This window comes from Balaenoptera ricei, chromosome 15, assembly GCF_028023285.1.
Source record: "Balaenoptera ricei isolate mBalRic1 chromosome 15, mBalRic1.hap2, whole genome shotgun sequence".
In the NCBI taxonomy this organism is placed as follows: domain Eukaryota; kingdom Metazoa; phylum Chordata; class Mammalia; order Artiodactyla; family Balaenopteridae; genus Balaenoptera; species Balaenoptera ricei.
In genome coordinates this window covers 21092636-21110708 of record NC_082653.1, presented here as the reverse complement: position 1 = coordinate 21110708, position 18073 = coordinate 21092636, and the positions used below count along the sequence as shown (strand labels likewise).

At 51.5% G+C, this 18073-nt stretch overlaps 1 protein-coding gene across 4 annotated transcripts in view; it reads left to right on the top strand.

Moving 5' to 3' along the window:
- The window catches only part of PPP1R16B (protein phosphatase 1 regulatory subunit 16B), a 101680-nt gene that overhangs the window by 68601 nt on the left and 15006 nt on the right, over window positions 1-18073 (top strand). For all 4 annotated transcript variants that reach the window (XM_059897385.1, XM_059897384.1, XM_059897383.1 and 1 more), the window contains exons 3-6: window positions 7021-7091; window positions 11076-11221; window positions 14372-14475; window positions 16174-16298. In XM_059897385.1, coding sequence (XP_059753368.1) covers window positions 7021-7091; window positions 11076-11221; window positions 14372-14475; window positions 16174-16298 — 446 coding nt within the window. The remainder of the gene's footprint in view (window positions 1-7020; window positions 7092-11075; window positions 11222-14371; window positions 14476-16173; window positions 16299-18073) is intronic.

Genomic DNA, 18073 nt, shown 5'->3' with positions numbered 1-18073 from the left:
CCACAACTACTGAAGCCCGCGCCTAGAGCCCGTGCTCCGCAACAAGAGAAGCCACTGCAATGAGAAGCCCACGCACCGCAACAAAGAGTAGCCCCCGCTCTCCGCAACTAGAGAAAGCCCACACAGCAACGAAGACGCAACGCAGGCAAAAATAAATAAATAAAAATAAATTTTAAAAAAATTGTATATATTTAAGGTACACAATGTGATGTTTATTTATATATATATATATATATATATATGTATAGAGAGAGAGAGAGAGAAAGATTAGTATAGTCAAGCTAATTAACATATCCATCTCCTCATATAGTTACTTTTTTGGGGGGGAGATATTGGTTAAAGGGTACAAAGTTGCCATTATGTAGGATGAATACATCTATAGACCTAATGTGAAGCATGATGATTACAGTTAATAATGGTGCTGTACTGAGTACTAGAAATTTGCTAAGAGAGTAGATTTCAGGTGCTCTCACTGCAATAGATATTTCTTGAGCCCCTGCTCTGAGCCAGGCTCCATGCTAGACACTGGGAACACCAGTCAATGGGGTGCCCTGCCCTCATGGAGCCCCCAAAACTAAACAAAGAACTATATAATTAACATATGCTAACTAACGACCCTATAATTATAAATTGCCATAGGAGCTACTGTGAAGCAGAAATGCAGGGTATTATGGGAGAGAATAACTCAGGCAACTCGATTGAGATTGGGGTGATCACGGAAAGCCTCTCAGAGGAGGTGACATTTCAGCTGGAATTGGAAGGAAGAAGAGGAGTTTGCTGGCCCAAGTATGGGAAGAAAGAGGGCTCCAGGTGCAGGAAACTGTGTGTGTAAAGGCCTTGAGGAGCTCAGTTTTTGTTTTGTTTTGCTTTAAGAAATGGAAGAAACCAGTGTGACTGAATTATTGGTGAGGGTTTCAGGGAGGGGGGTTGGGGGGTGGGAGAAAGTAGGGGTGTGGAGGGTCAGAAACTAGATCTGACCTCCTAGGTCAGCGCCTAGGAGGGAGTGGGAGGATGAGGCTTCGTTCCTGGGTGTTGGGTGGGAAAGGAAGCGAGACGGGAAGGGAGGAGGGCTTGGTGAGTGGGTGTCCCGTGAACGTGATAGTGGAAGTCACGTGGCCAGGCGACAGCAGCTCAGCCCCAGGGCGCCCCCAGCAGATGTAGATTGTCCAAGGTCCACCTCCAGTAAGCAGACACCTCTGCCTTGCTGTCCCTCATCCCCCAGGGCAGGAGCAGGACCCACACCTGTGGTTGCACGTCACTGACCAGCCCGAGGTCAGGAGGTCTGCTCTGTGGGGTGGAGTGGGTCAGGTGGCAAAGAAAACACAAGCTTGTCAGCAGTGATTTCTCCCCAAAGGCAGCCGCCACCAGCTTCCTGCCGAGATGGGCTGGTTCAGCCTCGCTCGCTACAGCTGGAGACGGAGGGGAACAGATGGCCCTGCTTGGCCCAGATTCCAGCCAGATTGCCAGGGAGGTGTGGGCGGAGCGACGGGGTTGGCGCCAGGAGCAGGAATACATGAGGGGAGGGCGGGAGCCACCTCTTTGCCATCTCAGTGGGGTCTTGCCTTCACGGGGGGTGGTGGGGACATTGGCTGTGGCCTCACTGTGGTCCTTGAACCAGCAGATGCTCGGAGTTCCCTGGAGAGAGATGACCTCTGTCTTTTAGGACCAGGTCAAGGGCTCTTGAGAAATGCCAGATATCCATGATTACATCTCCAGTACCCAGCACAGGGTGGGACCAGGCAGGAGCTCAGTGGTTGTTTTTTATTTTTATTTTTAATACAAATGATAGTAGTAGCTTTCGGGCATTGTCTTACTTAGTCCTCACAGCAACCCCACAAAAAAGATGCTGTTGTGATCCCCATTTTACAGATGAGGACGCAGAGGCACAGAGAGAAGGAATAACTTGCCTAAAGCCACAGCTAAAGAAATGTGTGAGGACAGAGGGTCACTTGGACAAACTGATGGGCAGGCCTGGTGTTGGTGCTTTGGGGGCAGACCTGAGGGTGGGCGATCAGGAGAAGTGGTGGACATGCCCAGCTGGAGAGGAGAGCATGCCCTTCTTGTCTTTGTCCTCCCTGAGCCCCAGCCAACCCCTCAGATCCCCCCAAGCCAGTTACCTCCATTGTGCAAGGTGCTTGGAGAGCAAGAGAAGAGCCTGGGGGACTAGGGATATAAGGTGGCTAGGTCAGGTTGAGCAGGCTGCACACTGCACAACTCCAGAGCTAGCCATTGCCATAGACTATGCTGAGAACAGTGCCCCCCGGAATTGTGCAAGGTGGTAGCCCTGTAGGTGGACCACACCATGCAGGACTGTGAAGACCAGGGTCATCAAATCTTTTCTGTAAAGGGCCAGATAGTAAATATTTTACGTTGTGCGGGCCATACATCTCTGCTGTAACTACTCAACTCTGGTGTTGTAGGGTAAAAGCATTCACAGGCAATATGTAAATCAATGAGTGCGGATGTGTTCCAAAAAATTTTAATTTATGGAAACAGGCTGCCTGCCAGATATGGCCCTTGCACCATAGTTTGCTGACCCCAGTGAAGGCCAAGGAAGGATTTTGAACTCTATTCTAAGAGCAATGTGGAACCACCAGAGGGTTTTAAGGAGGGAGTGAGAGAAGGCAACTTTGTGTTTAATTTGGCCCCTGAGATGTCTGACCATGACCCCGGGGCTGCCATGTTTCTTCTGTCCTGGTTGTGGATCACTGAGCCCTTCTGTCTGCAAGAAGAGGCTTGGCCTGGGGCTCGAGGGCCTCTGATGCTTGCAGAGCAGAGGTCACTCTGTCCACTCTCCTTTCCCCCTCCTCCCCACGCCAGCTCTCAGCCCGGCTCTGGTTACTCCAGCAATGCTGGTTCACATTCCTGGCCTCAGGGGCAGAACAGAGCAGCCTTGTGGCTAAGAGCCTGGGCTTAGAAATCAGAGGGTCTGATTTCCTCCACTCGGTTGCACGTGGCTGTGAGCTGCACTTCCCTGACCCTCTGTCTCCTCTGTCTCCTGTTCTCCGTAAGAGGAATAATTAGACATGAACCCATGAAAGAAAGTGGTTCTGCATTGACCTGGGCTCGTCGTAGGAGGCGTCCAGTAAGAAGACACTGTTGATAGAAGAATCATTTTTCTTGCTGAACCCCAGAGGCAGGAAAACCTGGCCAGGCCCTGGGTGGTGGGGTCTTTGCTCCAATGAGTTGTGTCCAGAGCCAGGCTCCCAGCTAAAGCGTTAGTAGAACCACGGAGGGGGCCTTGGCTCATGACTGTCGACAGCTCCTTAGAGACGAGGATGACTTGTCCCACCTCTTGGGCTGAAAATAACTGCCCAACATTGGAGTAATTCCATGTCTTAGGCTCCCGTGCCACACGGAGAACACCCCAATAATTACTGCACACAAAGCCTGCTTTTGGCAGCTGATGCTTAATTTTTGCCTCAAAGAGTGTCTCCTGGACCGGAAGCCTGGTCCACCACCCACCCCCAAAGGAGAACCTTCCAGAAACCCATCCTGCACAGGGACATCATGGTCACTTCTACTCTCCCAAAGGCCAGCTGTCAGGCCCAGGACAACCCCACCAGCCCGTGGACAGGCTGGGCCACGGTGGTCAGTGGCTTTGCCATAGTCTTCAAACGTGGACTTGAGGCTGAGAGCAGCTACCAACCATCCTGGTGGGAGGACCCTGCGGGCAGCACTACCTACTCCAGATGCGAGCCATACGGGTCAGCACTACATACAGGGTGGTCTGCTGTGCTCGGAGATGGAGAAGCTGTGAACTTGGACTGAGCTAAGGGGCTACCAATTAGGTCAGGGTCCTGGAGAGGTTGTTGAGGATTTACCATGTGCCAGGCCTTAAGGAAAGAGCAGCAAGTGCCAGGTCACTGTCCTGCCCTACAGAGGCAGACCCAAAGTCTAGCATGATTACCCAAATTGTTACGTAATTATGGTTGTGATAAGGCTATGTATGAGATGTAGAGAAGCTCTGGGCATGCAGACCAGGGGGAGTGCCTTCGTCTGGAGAGTTTGAGGTGAGATGCACAGGATGAGGAGTGAGACAGGTGTGTGTGTGTATGTGTGTGTGTGTGTGTGTGTGTGTGTGTGTGTGTGTGTGTATGCATGGATGTGGGTGGATAGATGGTTGGTGGATGGGTGGGTGAGTGGATGGATGATTGGATGAGGGTGAGTAGATGGATGGTAGATGGGTGGATGGATGTATGGATGCATGGGTGAGGGTGGACGGATGGATGGATGGATGGGTGGATGGATGGATGGATGAGGGTGGATGGATGGGTGGATGGATGGGTGGATGGATGGATGGATGATTGCATCTTCCAGGCAATGGGAACAGGCTATGCAAAACTCAGAGGCCAAAGGAAGTATGGTGACTTTGTAGCTGACAAAAGACCATTGTGGAAGGTGTTTGGAGTTTAAGAAGTGAGACTGGAGAGGCAGGTAGGTTAGGAGTCCTGTGTACAGCTGAGCAAGCTGTGCACTGCTCTGCCCTGGGCTGGGGGGTACCAGTCTCACAGACGACAGTGTGAATGGTTCCCCCTGGAATTGTGCAAGATGGAGGCCTGCAGGCAGGGAAGACATCGTGCAGACCTTCTATGCCATAGTAAGAGTTTTGGACGTTGTTCCCAGAGCAATGGGGAGCCACAGAAGGGTTTTAGTTCTTGGTGATGGGGCTAATTTCCGTGTATAATGCCCCAAAGCAGCACTGTCCAATAGAACTTGCTGTGAAGATGGAAATGTTCTATTTCTGCACTTTCTGATATGGTAGCCACCTGTGGCTGTTGACCACTTGAAATGTGGCCAGAGCGACTGAGGAAGTGAATTTTGAATTTTTCTGAGTTAACATTTGAAAGCCATATGAGCTAGATGTGGCTAGTGGTTCCAGAGGACCTGACTGTATTTGGTATAAACTCCTGTCACTCTGACCCCCAGCAGCAATGAAAGCATCTAGGGCAAGTCTGCCGGAGATGTCACCTCTTGCCAGGAGGCTGGGTGGAAGCCTCAACCTCCCCTTCACAGGGGGCTCTGTTCACACTCAGGCCAAGGGTGCCACTGGGGCTTTGGGTCCGGGAGCTGGGACTAATGAAGACGGCCCCCATCCCCGCTGCTCCAGAGACCTCATCTTCTTCCCCAGCACCCGCTGGGGCTGCCGAGCAGGTATTCAGCCTGCAGAATGGATGGCCTTCCCTCCGCCCTTCACAGGTCACTCGAGCTTGTTCCTGCACAGCAGAGGCAAATCTAGGAGGAAACCACTGTGTCCCTGCCCCATCGCGCGGGTGGTGGGCTGTAGTGTGGAGATAGCACCCCCAGCGGGCATTAGGGGCTGTGCAGTTTGGCTCGTGTTTTGAGGAAGCCAAACTGGGTGGGAGTGGGAGGGGGCTCAGAGGGGCCAGGCCCAGCCTGCTCCTCCCATTTGCAGGACCCAGGCCTCAGTCCCTGGCATCATGAGGGCCTCACACACAGGCCAGCTTGTGTAGTCAAGTTCCTCCATTTGCTCCGCAAACGGCCACCCCTTGGTCACCCCTTCAGCCTAGAGGTGTATTTTCCCACTGCATGGTCCACCCTTGGGAAGGTGGATCTGGGGAAGAGGCCTGTGCAGGCCCTACCTTCGGGCTTGGAGCCATTTGAACAGGGAAGGGTACGATGGGCCAGAAGAGGAACCATGGGCTTCAATGGACTCATCCCATTGGCCCCATGGGAGCTGTGCAGCTGGAGGCTGGCCAGAGATGGGTATCCTAAAGCTTGGAGGCCATGGCAGGGGCTACTGCTGCTGGCTGGGAAGGGGCCTGCAGGGCTGGTGGGTTCGCTCGTTTGATGTCAGTCTCCTGCTACCCAGACTCTGAGCCACACGAGGGCAGAGCCCATGTCTCTTGCTCCTTGGTGTATTCCAGCGTCATTCCGCATGCTGGCATACAGTAGGTGCTTAATATGTGTGTACTGACTTAATGAATGAACGCACTGAAGACTCCCTGTGCTCTGGCCCAAGTCTCTGGGCAGGTGGACTTGAATATATTGATACGATGATGTACTACCAGTATGTGTGTGCTGACCCTCCCTCTTTCCCTTTGCCCTTGGGTCCAGGATGGGAACTAGGGCTTGAATGGGTTGGGGAGGATGGAGAAGGAGGGAGGGTCCCCGTGGAAAAGGGGAGGAACTGGTCCTAAGCAAGAAGGATTGAAGGCTGTGGCTAGAGTTCACTTTGCCCTCCCACGCCCCAGCTCCCTCCCTCCTCCCACCATCCCTGAAAACACAAACACACACACACACTCACACACACACACACACACACACACACACACACACACACACACTAGACAAAGGTCTCAGGATGGAGGGCAGTTAAAGCCTCTGCTTTAAAGCCTCAAGGCTCAGTAGGGCCAAAGAAGGGGCATTTGGCACTTATGGGTGCAGGGACCTGCAGTGTTAATAAAAATAATAACAACCTCCATAACAAGTGCTGACGTTCAAACCATGTGCCAGACACCGTGCTAAGACCCTGCCACAGCTCACCTCAGTTATTCCACATGATGTCCTGGTGAGATGGGATTAACATCATCCCCATTTTATAGAATAGAAAACTGAGGCACAGAGAGGGAAGTGTCTTGACTGAGGTTGCACAGCCAATAAAAACGGCACTTAATTTGAACCCAAGCCATTGGACACCAGAGTGTATGCTTTCAGCGACTAGAATGTGCTCCCTCTGGACAACAAATGTAAATCGCTTAGCTCTGTGCCTGGCGCACAGGAAGTGCTCAATAACCGTTAGCTCCTGTCATTATTATGCAGAGTAAGACAGGCAGTGCTCTCCACCTCTTGGAAATCCTGGACAAGAGATCTGTGTTCTGTGCCTCAGTTTCCTCATCTGTGAAATGGGGAGGTTTTGACACTTACCTCTCACCCCTGTTGTAAGGAGTAAACAAGACTGTGTCAGGACCTGGGGGAGAGAGGGTCTTACCTGGGTCCCCTGCATCCCTGCACACCTGAAGTGTGACAGGACAGTCACTCCTGTCCCCTCTGTTGCAGTGCGCTACTTCCTGAAGAATAAGGTCAGCCCTGATTTGTGCAACGAGGATGGACTCACAGCCCTGCACCAGGTAAGGACCTGCTGGGGCCCCTGCTTCCCTGCTCTCCACCTGGACAGGTGCCCCATCTCCCTGCTTTTTCCTGCCCAGAGCCCTCAGGGAGGAGGGGGAGGGGAGCTGCAGCTGCCACATCTGAAAGGCTCTTGTCTGCTTTGGAGACGAGTGTGTCTGTTACAGACACGCCCACAGAGCCCCGTGCCCACACGTGCGGCACACACACAGCCTCCGCGGACAGGGAGCCTTTGTACACTGCATCCTCACTGCCTGGCAAAGGGTTTGACAAACAAAGCAAGTTTGTCTGGAGCTTGACAGTTTACGAAGCACATTTATTCACACCCACCAAGGCATCCATCCACCCCCGTGACAAAAGTGATTGACAGGGGGCTTATGTGACCTTCCTAAGGTCACACAGCCATGAACTCCGGCCAGGAATCATGTGCTATCAAAACACACATCCTTTTTAGGGCAGCGAGATGGGCCCAGGCCCCTTTGGCTGGGGAGGGGCTGCTCTGGCTGTCATTTGTCACCTGGATGCTGCAACAGCCCCCTAACTAGTCCCCAGCGTTCAGGCAGCCCTGGCCCTGATTCATCCTCCAAGCAGTGGCTGCAGGGATGCTCAGACCCAACATCTGCTGATGCTACTCAAAGTGCTCTGGTGTCTTTCCATGACGCTGGGGGTAAGGAACTCCCCTGTGCCCCTGCTGAGCCCACCGTGTTTTCTGGCTGCCTGGCCTCCAGCCACTTGACTTTTCAGTCCCTTGCACACACAAGGTACTGCTCCCCGTCGCACTTCACCCAGCGCTCGGGTGCGTGCTCAGCAAGAGCCTGAGAGCTCTGCCGTTATATCCATATCCTTTCTTCTGAGCATCCCTTTGTCATTTCATCCATTAGCGTGACTATTTAATGCTGGTCTCCCGTTACCCAGACTCTGCGCTGCACAAGAGCAGAGCCCATGTCTCTTTCTCATCGGTGTATCCCAGTCTTGCACCCCATGCTGGCATACAGTAGGTGCTCAATATGTGTGTGCTGAGTTAACGAGTGAACTCACTGAACCTCCCTGTGCTCTGGACCAAGTTTTTGATCAGGTGGACTTGAATGCAGCCTGGCGGGTGGGAGGCCAGGCTACTGGAACCCTGGGCTGGGGAGAGCCTCTCCATCTCCCTCTGAGGGCAGAAGAGACTGGCCACCCTCCTACCCATAAGCCCTGGGGACAAGTCTCCACCCTCAGCCGTCAGCCCAGGGGCTCCCCATGTGTCCTCTTGGCTTCTCTTCCTGTCCCGCAGGGCTTCATGCATCCACAAATTCTAGCTGTGTGACCTTGGGCAAGTTACTTAAGCTCTCTGTGCCTCACTTTCCTCATCTGTAGAAGAGGAACAACAAGTATCCATCTCGTTGGGTTGTCGTGAGGATTAAATAAATACACATAAGAACCCTATAAGCGTCACTTGACACTGGGTAAATATTAGTTATTATTATTACTAGAATTTGTCACATGTTCACTTCTCGGCAAAGCCACTTCACTTATGTGAAGTGTGGTTTGATCATCACAGCAAGTCTTTGAAATATTATTACCCCCATTTTACAGCTCAGGAAACTGAGTTCAGGGCAGCACTATCCAGTAGAACCTTTATGGTGATGGAAGGTTCTGTGTATCGACACTGCCCCGTACGGTAGCCTCTAGCCCCACATGGCTATGGAGCTCTGGAAGTGTTGTTCTGAGGATCAAATGAGGCAATGCACGGCTAGCAAGATGCGTGGCCCTAGCAACTCCGCAAAAAGCACTAGCTCTTATTATTGACAATGTGACATATTATTACTGCTCTTGCTGGGGCTGTTGTTTTTGGTGTCATCATTATTGTCACTACTGTTCCAATACAACGAAGGAGCACCGTAAGAAGAGCTTTCTGTGGATTTTCTGCTCTTGGCAACAGGGAGCCTTTCGGAGGTTTGTAAACTGAGAGCAACGTGGCTGGATTAACAAAGAAGCTCTCTCTGGCTGAGGTGTGTGGAAGGAGAGTGACAGGGAGGCGGAGAGCGGTGATGAAGCCTCAGCCAAGGCAGTGGGGATGGGGACAGCGATGCAGGAGATGGAATCCACACCTGGTGATAGATTGGACGTGGGAAGTGACGGGGTGGGAGGAGTCATCCAATGCCAGGTGTCATTGCCCACCTTGTGGAATGCAGGAGAGGAGGCCGGCCCACTCCATCACGTACCAGCCCCCATTGCACTCCTGCATCCGGGTCCCAACCCAGCCCTTGCTCGGGTACAGACTGGCCCAGCCCATGGGCATCCTTTTCACACGACTACAATTCTGGGTGCATAATCCCCCCGCCCACTCACCGCCCCGCCCATCCTCATGTTTTCTGCAGCCCTCAGGGTGGGATCTCTGGCCCTCCTGTCCCCCGATCCCAGGGGCTGGGCTGCTTCTCCGCCTATGGACCGGGCCATCCCGAACTCATCTCCCGGTGACAGCCTGGGGACCCTCGCCTTTCCCCGCTGCCTCACTCTGGTGCCTTTGGTGCCCTCTGCCGGCGGTGCTGTGTCACTGCATGGTTCTCCCGACTACCTGAGGCAGCACCCAGCTCCACTGGGTCACACATGCCCCTGCTGTCCGGAGAGGTGCCCCCAGAGCCAGCCAACCCCAGATCGGCTGGTGCAGAAAGAGAACCTGGGTCCTTGGCACCATCTGTGCAAATGTCTGCTTCTTTCCCATCTGTCCCTCTGGCACTGACCCCTGGTTCTGCTGAGAATGGGGGTGGAGGCTGTGGTGCCGCCCCATCCTCATCCCCATCCCCACACCCACCTGGGGCTGTGGGCTCCCACGGGTGCCCCCTCTCCTTCTGTTGGCATCCAGTCACTCCTCCACAGGCCTACGGTCACTTCTGTAGGTTGGACCACCATCATCTCTTAAATGGGTGATTTCAACATAGCTCCTCACCATGCCTCTTCTCCCCTGCAAAGCTTGTGATCGCAATCTCTTCTCCACATGCAGCCAGAGGAGGGATTTTTTAAAAAAAACAAGCTTGACTGTTCTGCTCCTCTGAGTATAACTCTGCAACATCTCCCACTGCACCGAGGGGTAAGCACTTCCCTGGATGGGCAGTGCTGAACACTTTGTCCCCTGCTGGCTTCTCCAGAGGTCACCTGGGATGCATCCTGCAGTCTGTAAAGTGGTTTCCTGTCTTCTACTTCCTCTGTCCTCACTTTTCGCTGCTCATGGCCCTGGCTTGAGGCCCCTCTGTCCCCTTGGAATCTTTCACCCTCCGTCCCTGGAGTTTGGGAGCTCCAATGGCCGTTGGAGCCCTGCATCTCTCTGGGGGCTGCCTTCTCCCTGGGGCTGCCCCACGTGTGGACAAGCAGGAGCACAGACACGGCTGTCTCCTCGCAGGGACTGTATTAGGGCCCCTTAGAGCCTCACACAGTGCTTGGTTTTTGGGGGCGAGGCTTGGTCACTTGGGACTTCCGCAAGAACTAGCTTCTGGGTCAGAAATTCCTAAGTCAGAGATTCCAAACTGTGATCTAGGAGGTCACTGCTGTCAAGGGGGATCTCCCCCATCACCCCCATCCCCACCCAACCAGCACATGCCCCTGCTTCAGCCCGAGCAGCCCTGCTTGAATTGATTGGTTATCTAAGAGTTTTCCATACAGTTTTGTTGGAAGGAAGCCTTCTGAAATTAAAAAAAAAAGGTTTTAAAGCCTCATTCCAAATTTCATCCCATTCCACCCACATTTGCAAAACATCTTATAGCCGACTTTATTTTTAGATTGTCTTTATATTTTTATCTTGTATATTTTTAACTTACAAGGAAACAGGCTCAGAAAGGTTAAGTGACTTGCCCAAGATCACACAGCATGTACGTAATGGAGCTGGATTCAAACTCAGGCAGTTTGACTCTGCTGTCCTTCTTGTGGCCTCTCGTGGGGGGAACTTCGTGTGCCCTCGTCACGACCCAGGGCCCTGCCGGGAGCTGACCCTGCCTGTGTCCACCTTGCAGTGCTGCATTGACAACTTTGAGGAAATTGTCAAGTTGCTCCTTTCCCACGGTGCCAATGTGAACGCCAAGGACAACGAGCTGTGGACGCCCCTGCATGCCGCGGCCACCTGCGGCCACATCAACCTGGTGAAAATCCTCGTTCAGTAGTACGTGCCCCTCTCTCCCCCAAGAACAGCCTTCCCTCTGCCTTTGGTTTTTTCCAAGTTCTTTTTTTTTTTTTTTTTTTTTTTTTTACTTTCATCTCCTCTCTCTCTTTTTTTTTTTTTTCTGTCTCGTTTGGTGCCTGCCACTCTTTCTCTTTCTCACCACATTTCCTTTCCATCCCTGTGTCTTTCTCTCTCGTTTTCTCTCCATCTGTCTCTTTCCTCCTTGGTCTCACTCTGTCTTTTCCACTGTGTCTCTCTTAATTCTCTCTCTCTCCTTTCATTCTCTTTCTTTCTCCCGATATTATTGGGTAAAATACACCTAACATAAAATTTACCATCCTTGGGACTTCCCTGGTGGTGCCGTGGTTAAGAATCCTCCTGCCAATTCAGGGGACACGGGTTCGAGCCCTAGTCCGGGAAGATCCCACATGCCACGGAGCAACTAAGCCCGTAGGCCACAACTACTGAGCCTGCACGCCTAGAGCCTGTGCTCCTCAACAAGAGAAGCCACCGCAGTGAGAAGCCCGCGCACCGCAACGAAGAATAGCCCCTGCTCGCTGCAACTAGAGAAAGCCTGTGTGCAGCAACGAAGACCCAATGCAGCCAAAAATAAATAAATAAATTTATTTTTAAAAAAATTTCACCATCCTTGTGTTACAGGCATACATCCCGTTTGGTCACAGTGTATAATCCTTCCAATAGGCTGCTGAATTTGGTTTGCTGTTTTTTGTTTTTTTGGGGTTTTTTTGGCTGTGTTGGGTCTTCATTGCTGCGTGCAGGCTTTCTCTAGTTGCGGCGAGCGGGGGCTACTCTTCGTTGCGGTGCACGGGCTTCTCATTGCAGTGGCTTCTCTTGTTGCGGAGCATGGGCTCTAGGCGCGCGAGCTTCAGTAATTGCAGGACATGGGCTCAGTAGTTGTGGCACGCGGGCTCAGTAGTTGTGGCTAGCAGGCTTAGTTGCTCCGAGGCATGTAGGATCTTCCTGGACCAGGGAACGAAACTGTGTCCCCTACATTGGCAGGCAGATTCTTAACCACTGCACCACCTGGGAAGTCCCTGCTAGTATTTTCTTGAGGACTTTTGCATCAGTGTTCATAAGGGATATCAGTCTGTAGTTTTCTTGTAGTGTCTTCGTCTGTCTTTGTATCAGGGTATCATTTTCTTTTTTCAATCTCTTTTTCTCTGTCTGTCCCCATGAGTCTGAATTCATCTCCTCCATGCTTATGTGTTGTTGCCATTTTTTTTTTTTTAATTTTATTTATTTCTTTATTTTTGGCAGTGTTGGGTCTTCGTTTCTGTGCGTGGGCTTTCTCTAGTTGTGGCGAGCGGAGGCCACTCTTCATCACGGTGCGCAGGCCTCTCACTGTAGCGGCCTCTCTTGTTGTGGAGCACAGGCTCCAGACGCGCAGGCTCAGTAGTTGTGGCTCATGAGCCCAGCTGCTCCGCGGTATGTGGGATCCTCCCAGACCAGGGCTCGAACCCGTGTCCCCTGCATTGGCAGGCAGATTCTCAACCACTGCGCCACCAGGGAAGCCCTGTTGTTGCCATTGTTGTTTTGCTTGCTATAAAAAAAAAAAAGCAAGCATACTTCCTTGGCTCTGCCCCTGCCCCCCAAATCATGTCCACCTGCATTTCTTTGGGGCAGAACGTGCTTTGGGGGACACCATGTAACAATGCCTTTCCCAGGAATAAGGCCATTTCCCTCTATAGAGCTCTGAGAGTCTTCTCCCATGCTGAAATTCCTTCTAGTCTGCTTAGTTTCTATAAACACACAGGAAAGGCACCATTCAATTTCAAGCGTATTTAATTGAATTCATCTAATGATTGGAGGGCACTCAAGCTGGGCCAAGCCCTGTGCTGGGCACTGAGCACTCAGGGAAGCTAAAGTCCTGAGGAACCACACAGGAAATCAGGTGATTTCAGTACCAGAGCCAAGACGGAGAGAGACCCATGGGCTGGGGTCCCAGGAGAGCATCTGAGTGCAGGGATTCAGGAATAGTGGCCGAGGGCAGGTGACCTTTGGCAGAGGTCTCAGCAGAGCAGCCAGGGCCCATCAGATGGCTACTGGGGGGATAGAGATGCTCCCCTGGCTCAGAGAGGTGGATTAGCTTACCCAAGGGCACACAGGAACTCAGAGAGGTCACAGTGGAGGGCTGTTAGGCCAAAGGACTGGCAGGTGACCCATGCCCACACCTCCGATGAGAGCCTGGGTGTGGTTAAGTCTGCAGGAGCATCAGGTGGCCACAGTCCAATCTGGGATGGTGCGAGAGGAGAATGGGGTGGTGCCAGCCTGGCACAGTGGGTCCCCAGCACCGATGTGTACCAGAATCATGGGTTTAAAATACGTAATCCTCAACCCCACCCGCCACACCCCCGAGAGACTCTGTTTCAGGAGGTCCAGAGTGGAGCCCAGGAAGCTGCATTTTATTTCAGCGGTGCCCGGGTGATGCTGCCGCAGGGCATCCCAGAACCATGCACGTAGGAACCAGTGGCCCAAAAGGCAGATTCTGCCATGGAACCCCAAGGCTCTGTCCTGTCCCTACCCTGGTCAGCCTTTTGGGCAGGGACTTAGAGGAGGAGATGGGGGATAGCTGAGGGTACTTCTGCACTTGGTCCAAGACTGAACTAGGACAAGGAGAAGTGAAAAGAGCTGGGCCAGGTTTGAGTCTTGACCCTCCCACGTCCTGGCTGTGTGACCTCAGACAAGTGACTGAACCTGTCTGAGTCTTTGTTTCCCTTGCGTGAGATGGGGCCAATAATACTGAACCAAGCCGACTATTACGAGGATTATATCAAATGATGAGTGTAAAGGGCTTAGATCAAGCCTGGCTCTAAGCAGATGCCTGGGAAGCAGTGCTGCTGCCATTAATGTTGTATTTTCTATTTGACATCTGTGCCCAAGTGCCCGCCTGCTGGTTCAACAGAGTGGGAAGCTGGGGGAAGTCTGCTGGCACAGCTCTCCTGGGATTTTGGCCCCTTCCCACCTGGGGCCCCTGAGATCCTGGAGATGCTATCCTCGCTGGGCTGCATCGCGGTCGGGCTGTGGATGTTGGGGTGCATAGTGGGGTGGGAGTGAGAGGCTGGATGGTAGAGGCAGCAGACCAACCCTCTGCGCACATACCTGGCCCTCACCCTGGCCCTCTCTCTGCAGTGGGGCCGACTTGCTTGCCGTCAACTCTGATGGGAACATGCCCTATGACCTCTGCGAGGATGAGCCCACCCTGGATGTCATCGAGACGTGCATGGCGTACCAGGGTAAGGGCGGGGCCGCCTGCCGTGAAGTGGGCTTAGTGCGGGGCTGCGGCTCTCTCACGTCAATGCAGGTGAACGAGTTACCTAGCAATGTGCCCACCGCCTGCTCAGTGCTCAGGAACTGGGATGGGGTCCCACGATGGTTGTTACCCGTGTGATGGGCAAGATGCGGACACAGAACAACCCTGGAAAACGTGCTGTGCACAAGGGGGACCTTGCTCTCATCTGTGTCAACCACACACACGGGTGGCCTCAGCTGGCTGGGTCTCTTCGTCAGCTGTGACAATTTCAATTCAAGAAACATTCACAATAAAGATATATTCCCATTTGGGAAAAATAATACAAAGTCAAGAACATTCGCGGCTGCCTGCTCTGTGCCAGGCACCACGCGGGCTGCCAGGGACCCTAGATAAACAAGATGTGGGCTGTTCTCAGCTTACAAGTGAGCTTCAGAGAGGAAATGAATGCAGCAATCAGAGAGATCTGCCCACACCCGCCACCCCAGTGCATACCCCTGAAGGACCTCCTCTTTAGAAATAAATCTCAAATCCAGACCCTGGACTGCAGTCCAAGGTCCTGCCCGGGCTCTGCGCTTGTGTTTCTTCCCAGATGGCTGCGGGAACTGCCCTTTTGGCCTGCCCATTCCCTGGCCCTGGCGCTTTCCTTGTTCACCTGCAGAACTTCCTAACAATTTTTGTGCCAGTCTGGTGAATCTATGGACCCTTCTCAGAATAATATTTTTAAATGCAGTTATCAAAGCCATAGGATTATAAAGGAAACCACTTCTATTAAAGTAGAGCTTCCGAAATATTTTTAAATGTGTGAAATAGAAACGTTATTGATTCATGAAACAATAAGATAACATGATATGAAAATACCTACAGTTTCTGTTGGTGATAAAGTCACAGGCACTGCCAATTCTACTGTGAATTTGGCCTACGTTCTAATGGAAGGAAATGCTACATTTCATTTAAACGTTAATGAAAATAAACAGGTCATTCTTTTTCTCCTTTCAAGTTTATAGACCTCCCCTGAATTCTGTCCAAGAATGCTTGATCTTATGGACCTTTTTTTCAGAGCAAATCACTCTCTCCTTAAATACCATTAGCAGCTGCTAGTAACACTTAAATTTTTAGCCAGAGATTCAGGCTTGAAAATGTGTTTCTGTGTCCCTCAATCTCGAGGGACACATTTATTCAGCTCTCCATTCAAAAGTTATATGTTCAGTAATTCAGTCATTGCTGTAATAAAGATTCATTGAGCATCGTGCCTGGTGCTGCAAACACAGCTGTAGACAAAATAGAAGAAATTAACAGAGACCTGGTCAAATAGAGTGGTCAGGGGAGGCCAGCTGAGGAGGTGGTCCAGGCTGGACCTAAAGGATGAGATGGAGCCAGGTATTTGAGCAGTTGGAGGCAGGTAGGTGGATGGTAGGGGTAGAAGAACTGTGTGTGTAACAGTAATCAATATTACTACAATGCCAACTGGGTACCAGGCAGGAATGGACGTTGTTTGTGGCCCAACACGTGGTGTTTGTATTCACTGGGCCTGGGAGAAATGATCTCTGAGCATATCTATCTACCCCCTTGACTGGCAGACCCTGGGGGACAGGAGCCATGACTCCCCAATCTGCCCCCCCTCCCCTCCCCCTGGGGTTCTCTGCCTGGGAATGCTGACTCAATCCCCCCTTCCCCACTGCAGGCATCACCCAAGAGAAAATCAATGAGAAGCGGGCAGCTCCTGAGCAGCAGATGATTTCGGACATTCACTGTATGATTGCAGCCGGCCAGGACCTTGACTGGATAGATGCCCAGGGTGCCACACTGGTGAGGAGAGGGGCCAGGCTGGATTGGGCTGGGGGGTCAGGACCAGAACCCAGACCAGCTAGAACTGAACTGGGCCAGTGCCGGTGGAGGCCAAGCCTATACAGTTGGGGCCTGTCCATGGCTTTGGACCTCCCTCACCTCTTGGGGCCAGGGGTGCCCCTGGAATGTGGGAAGTTAGTAGAGCGGGGCTCAGCCGCTTTGAGAAGCTGGGGCTGGGAGTCGGGAGCCCTGGGTGGGAGGCTTGGCTCTGCCATTCGCCTCTTCTGTCTCTAAGTTTCTCCTTTACCTCAAGCTCCAGGTGTCCATCCTGAGTTCATTATTTCCGCCTCCTCCTGTGATGTCTCCCGCTTAAGCACTGGTGCCATGTTCATCTGTTCACCCAGGTCATCTTGCTTTGCCCTGTTCATTCCCCTGCCTTAGTGTCCCCTCTCCCACCCCAGTGCTTTGCCTCGTTGGCTGTCCCTGATGTTGCTGCAACAGCCTCTCCTCTGGGTTCCCTGACTTCAGAGCCCAGACACCCCCAGGCACCCATTCATCACTGGTTCACCCATCCATCCATCGGTTCGCCAACCCATCCACGTCCTCTATGCCGCATGCGGTACTAGACCCTGGAGATGGAGAACAATGGAACCTTCTCTCTCTCTAATCTGCCTTGTTAGCTCCACTCACCCTTTCAGCTCAAGTGTCAAGACTTGGGAAACCTTCTTGATCTTTCTTAATAGGCTTTCATAGCATGATACAGCACAGTATTGCAGAAGGTCTGCTTCTGCAGTCTCTAAGCTGAAAATTGGAGCATGGCCTTGGAAGCCCACCCCACCACCCCCAACCTTGCCCATGGCTGGGCCCTGCCCTAGGCTTGTAGTCTGTGTGATCGTGAGCACTCAGGGCTTTCAGAATCTTCAGCTCACCAGGTAGAGCTCAGCAGTACCAAGTTCCCTCACCATCCCTCAGGCCTGACCTGGTGGCCCAGGTGTGACAACTGGGCTTCTCCTACCTGTTCCTGAGCCCTACCCTCTGCCTCATGCCCTTTTCTTTTTTTTTTTTAATTAAAGTTTTTTTTATTTAAACATTATTTATTTATTTATTTATTTATTTTATAGTTGATTTACAATATTATATTAGTTTTGGGTGTATAACATAGTGATTCAATATTTTTATAGATTATACTCCATTTAAAGTTCTGAGAAAACAATAGCCAATATTCCCTGTATTGTACAATATATCTTTGTTGCTTATTTATTTTATACATAATAGTTTGTATCTCTCAATCCTCTACCCCATCTTGCCCCTCCCCTGTCCCTCTCTATATCTGTGAGTCTGTTTCTGTTTTGTTATATACATTCATTTGTTTTATTTTTTAGATTCCACATATAAGTGATAACATATTTGTCTTTCTCTGTCTGACTTATGTCACTTAAGCATAATACCCTCTAGATCCATCCACGTTGCTGCAAATGGCAGAATTTCATTCTTTTTTATGACTGAGTAATATTCCATTGTCTCTGTATACCACACCTTCTTTATTCATTCATCTTTGATGGACACTTAGGTTGCCTCCATATCTTGGCAATTGTAAATAATGCTGCTATGAACACTGGGGTGCATGGATCTTTTCAAATTAGTGTTTTCATTTTCTTTAGATATATACCCAGCAGTGGAATTGCTGTATCATATGGTAGTTCTATCTTTAGGTTTATGTACCTCATGCCCTTTTCTATGAACAAGGTCCCTGCTCAGATCACCTGCTCAGCCCAGAACTCAAGGATAGAGTCAGG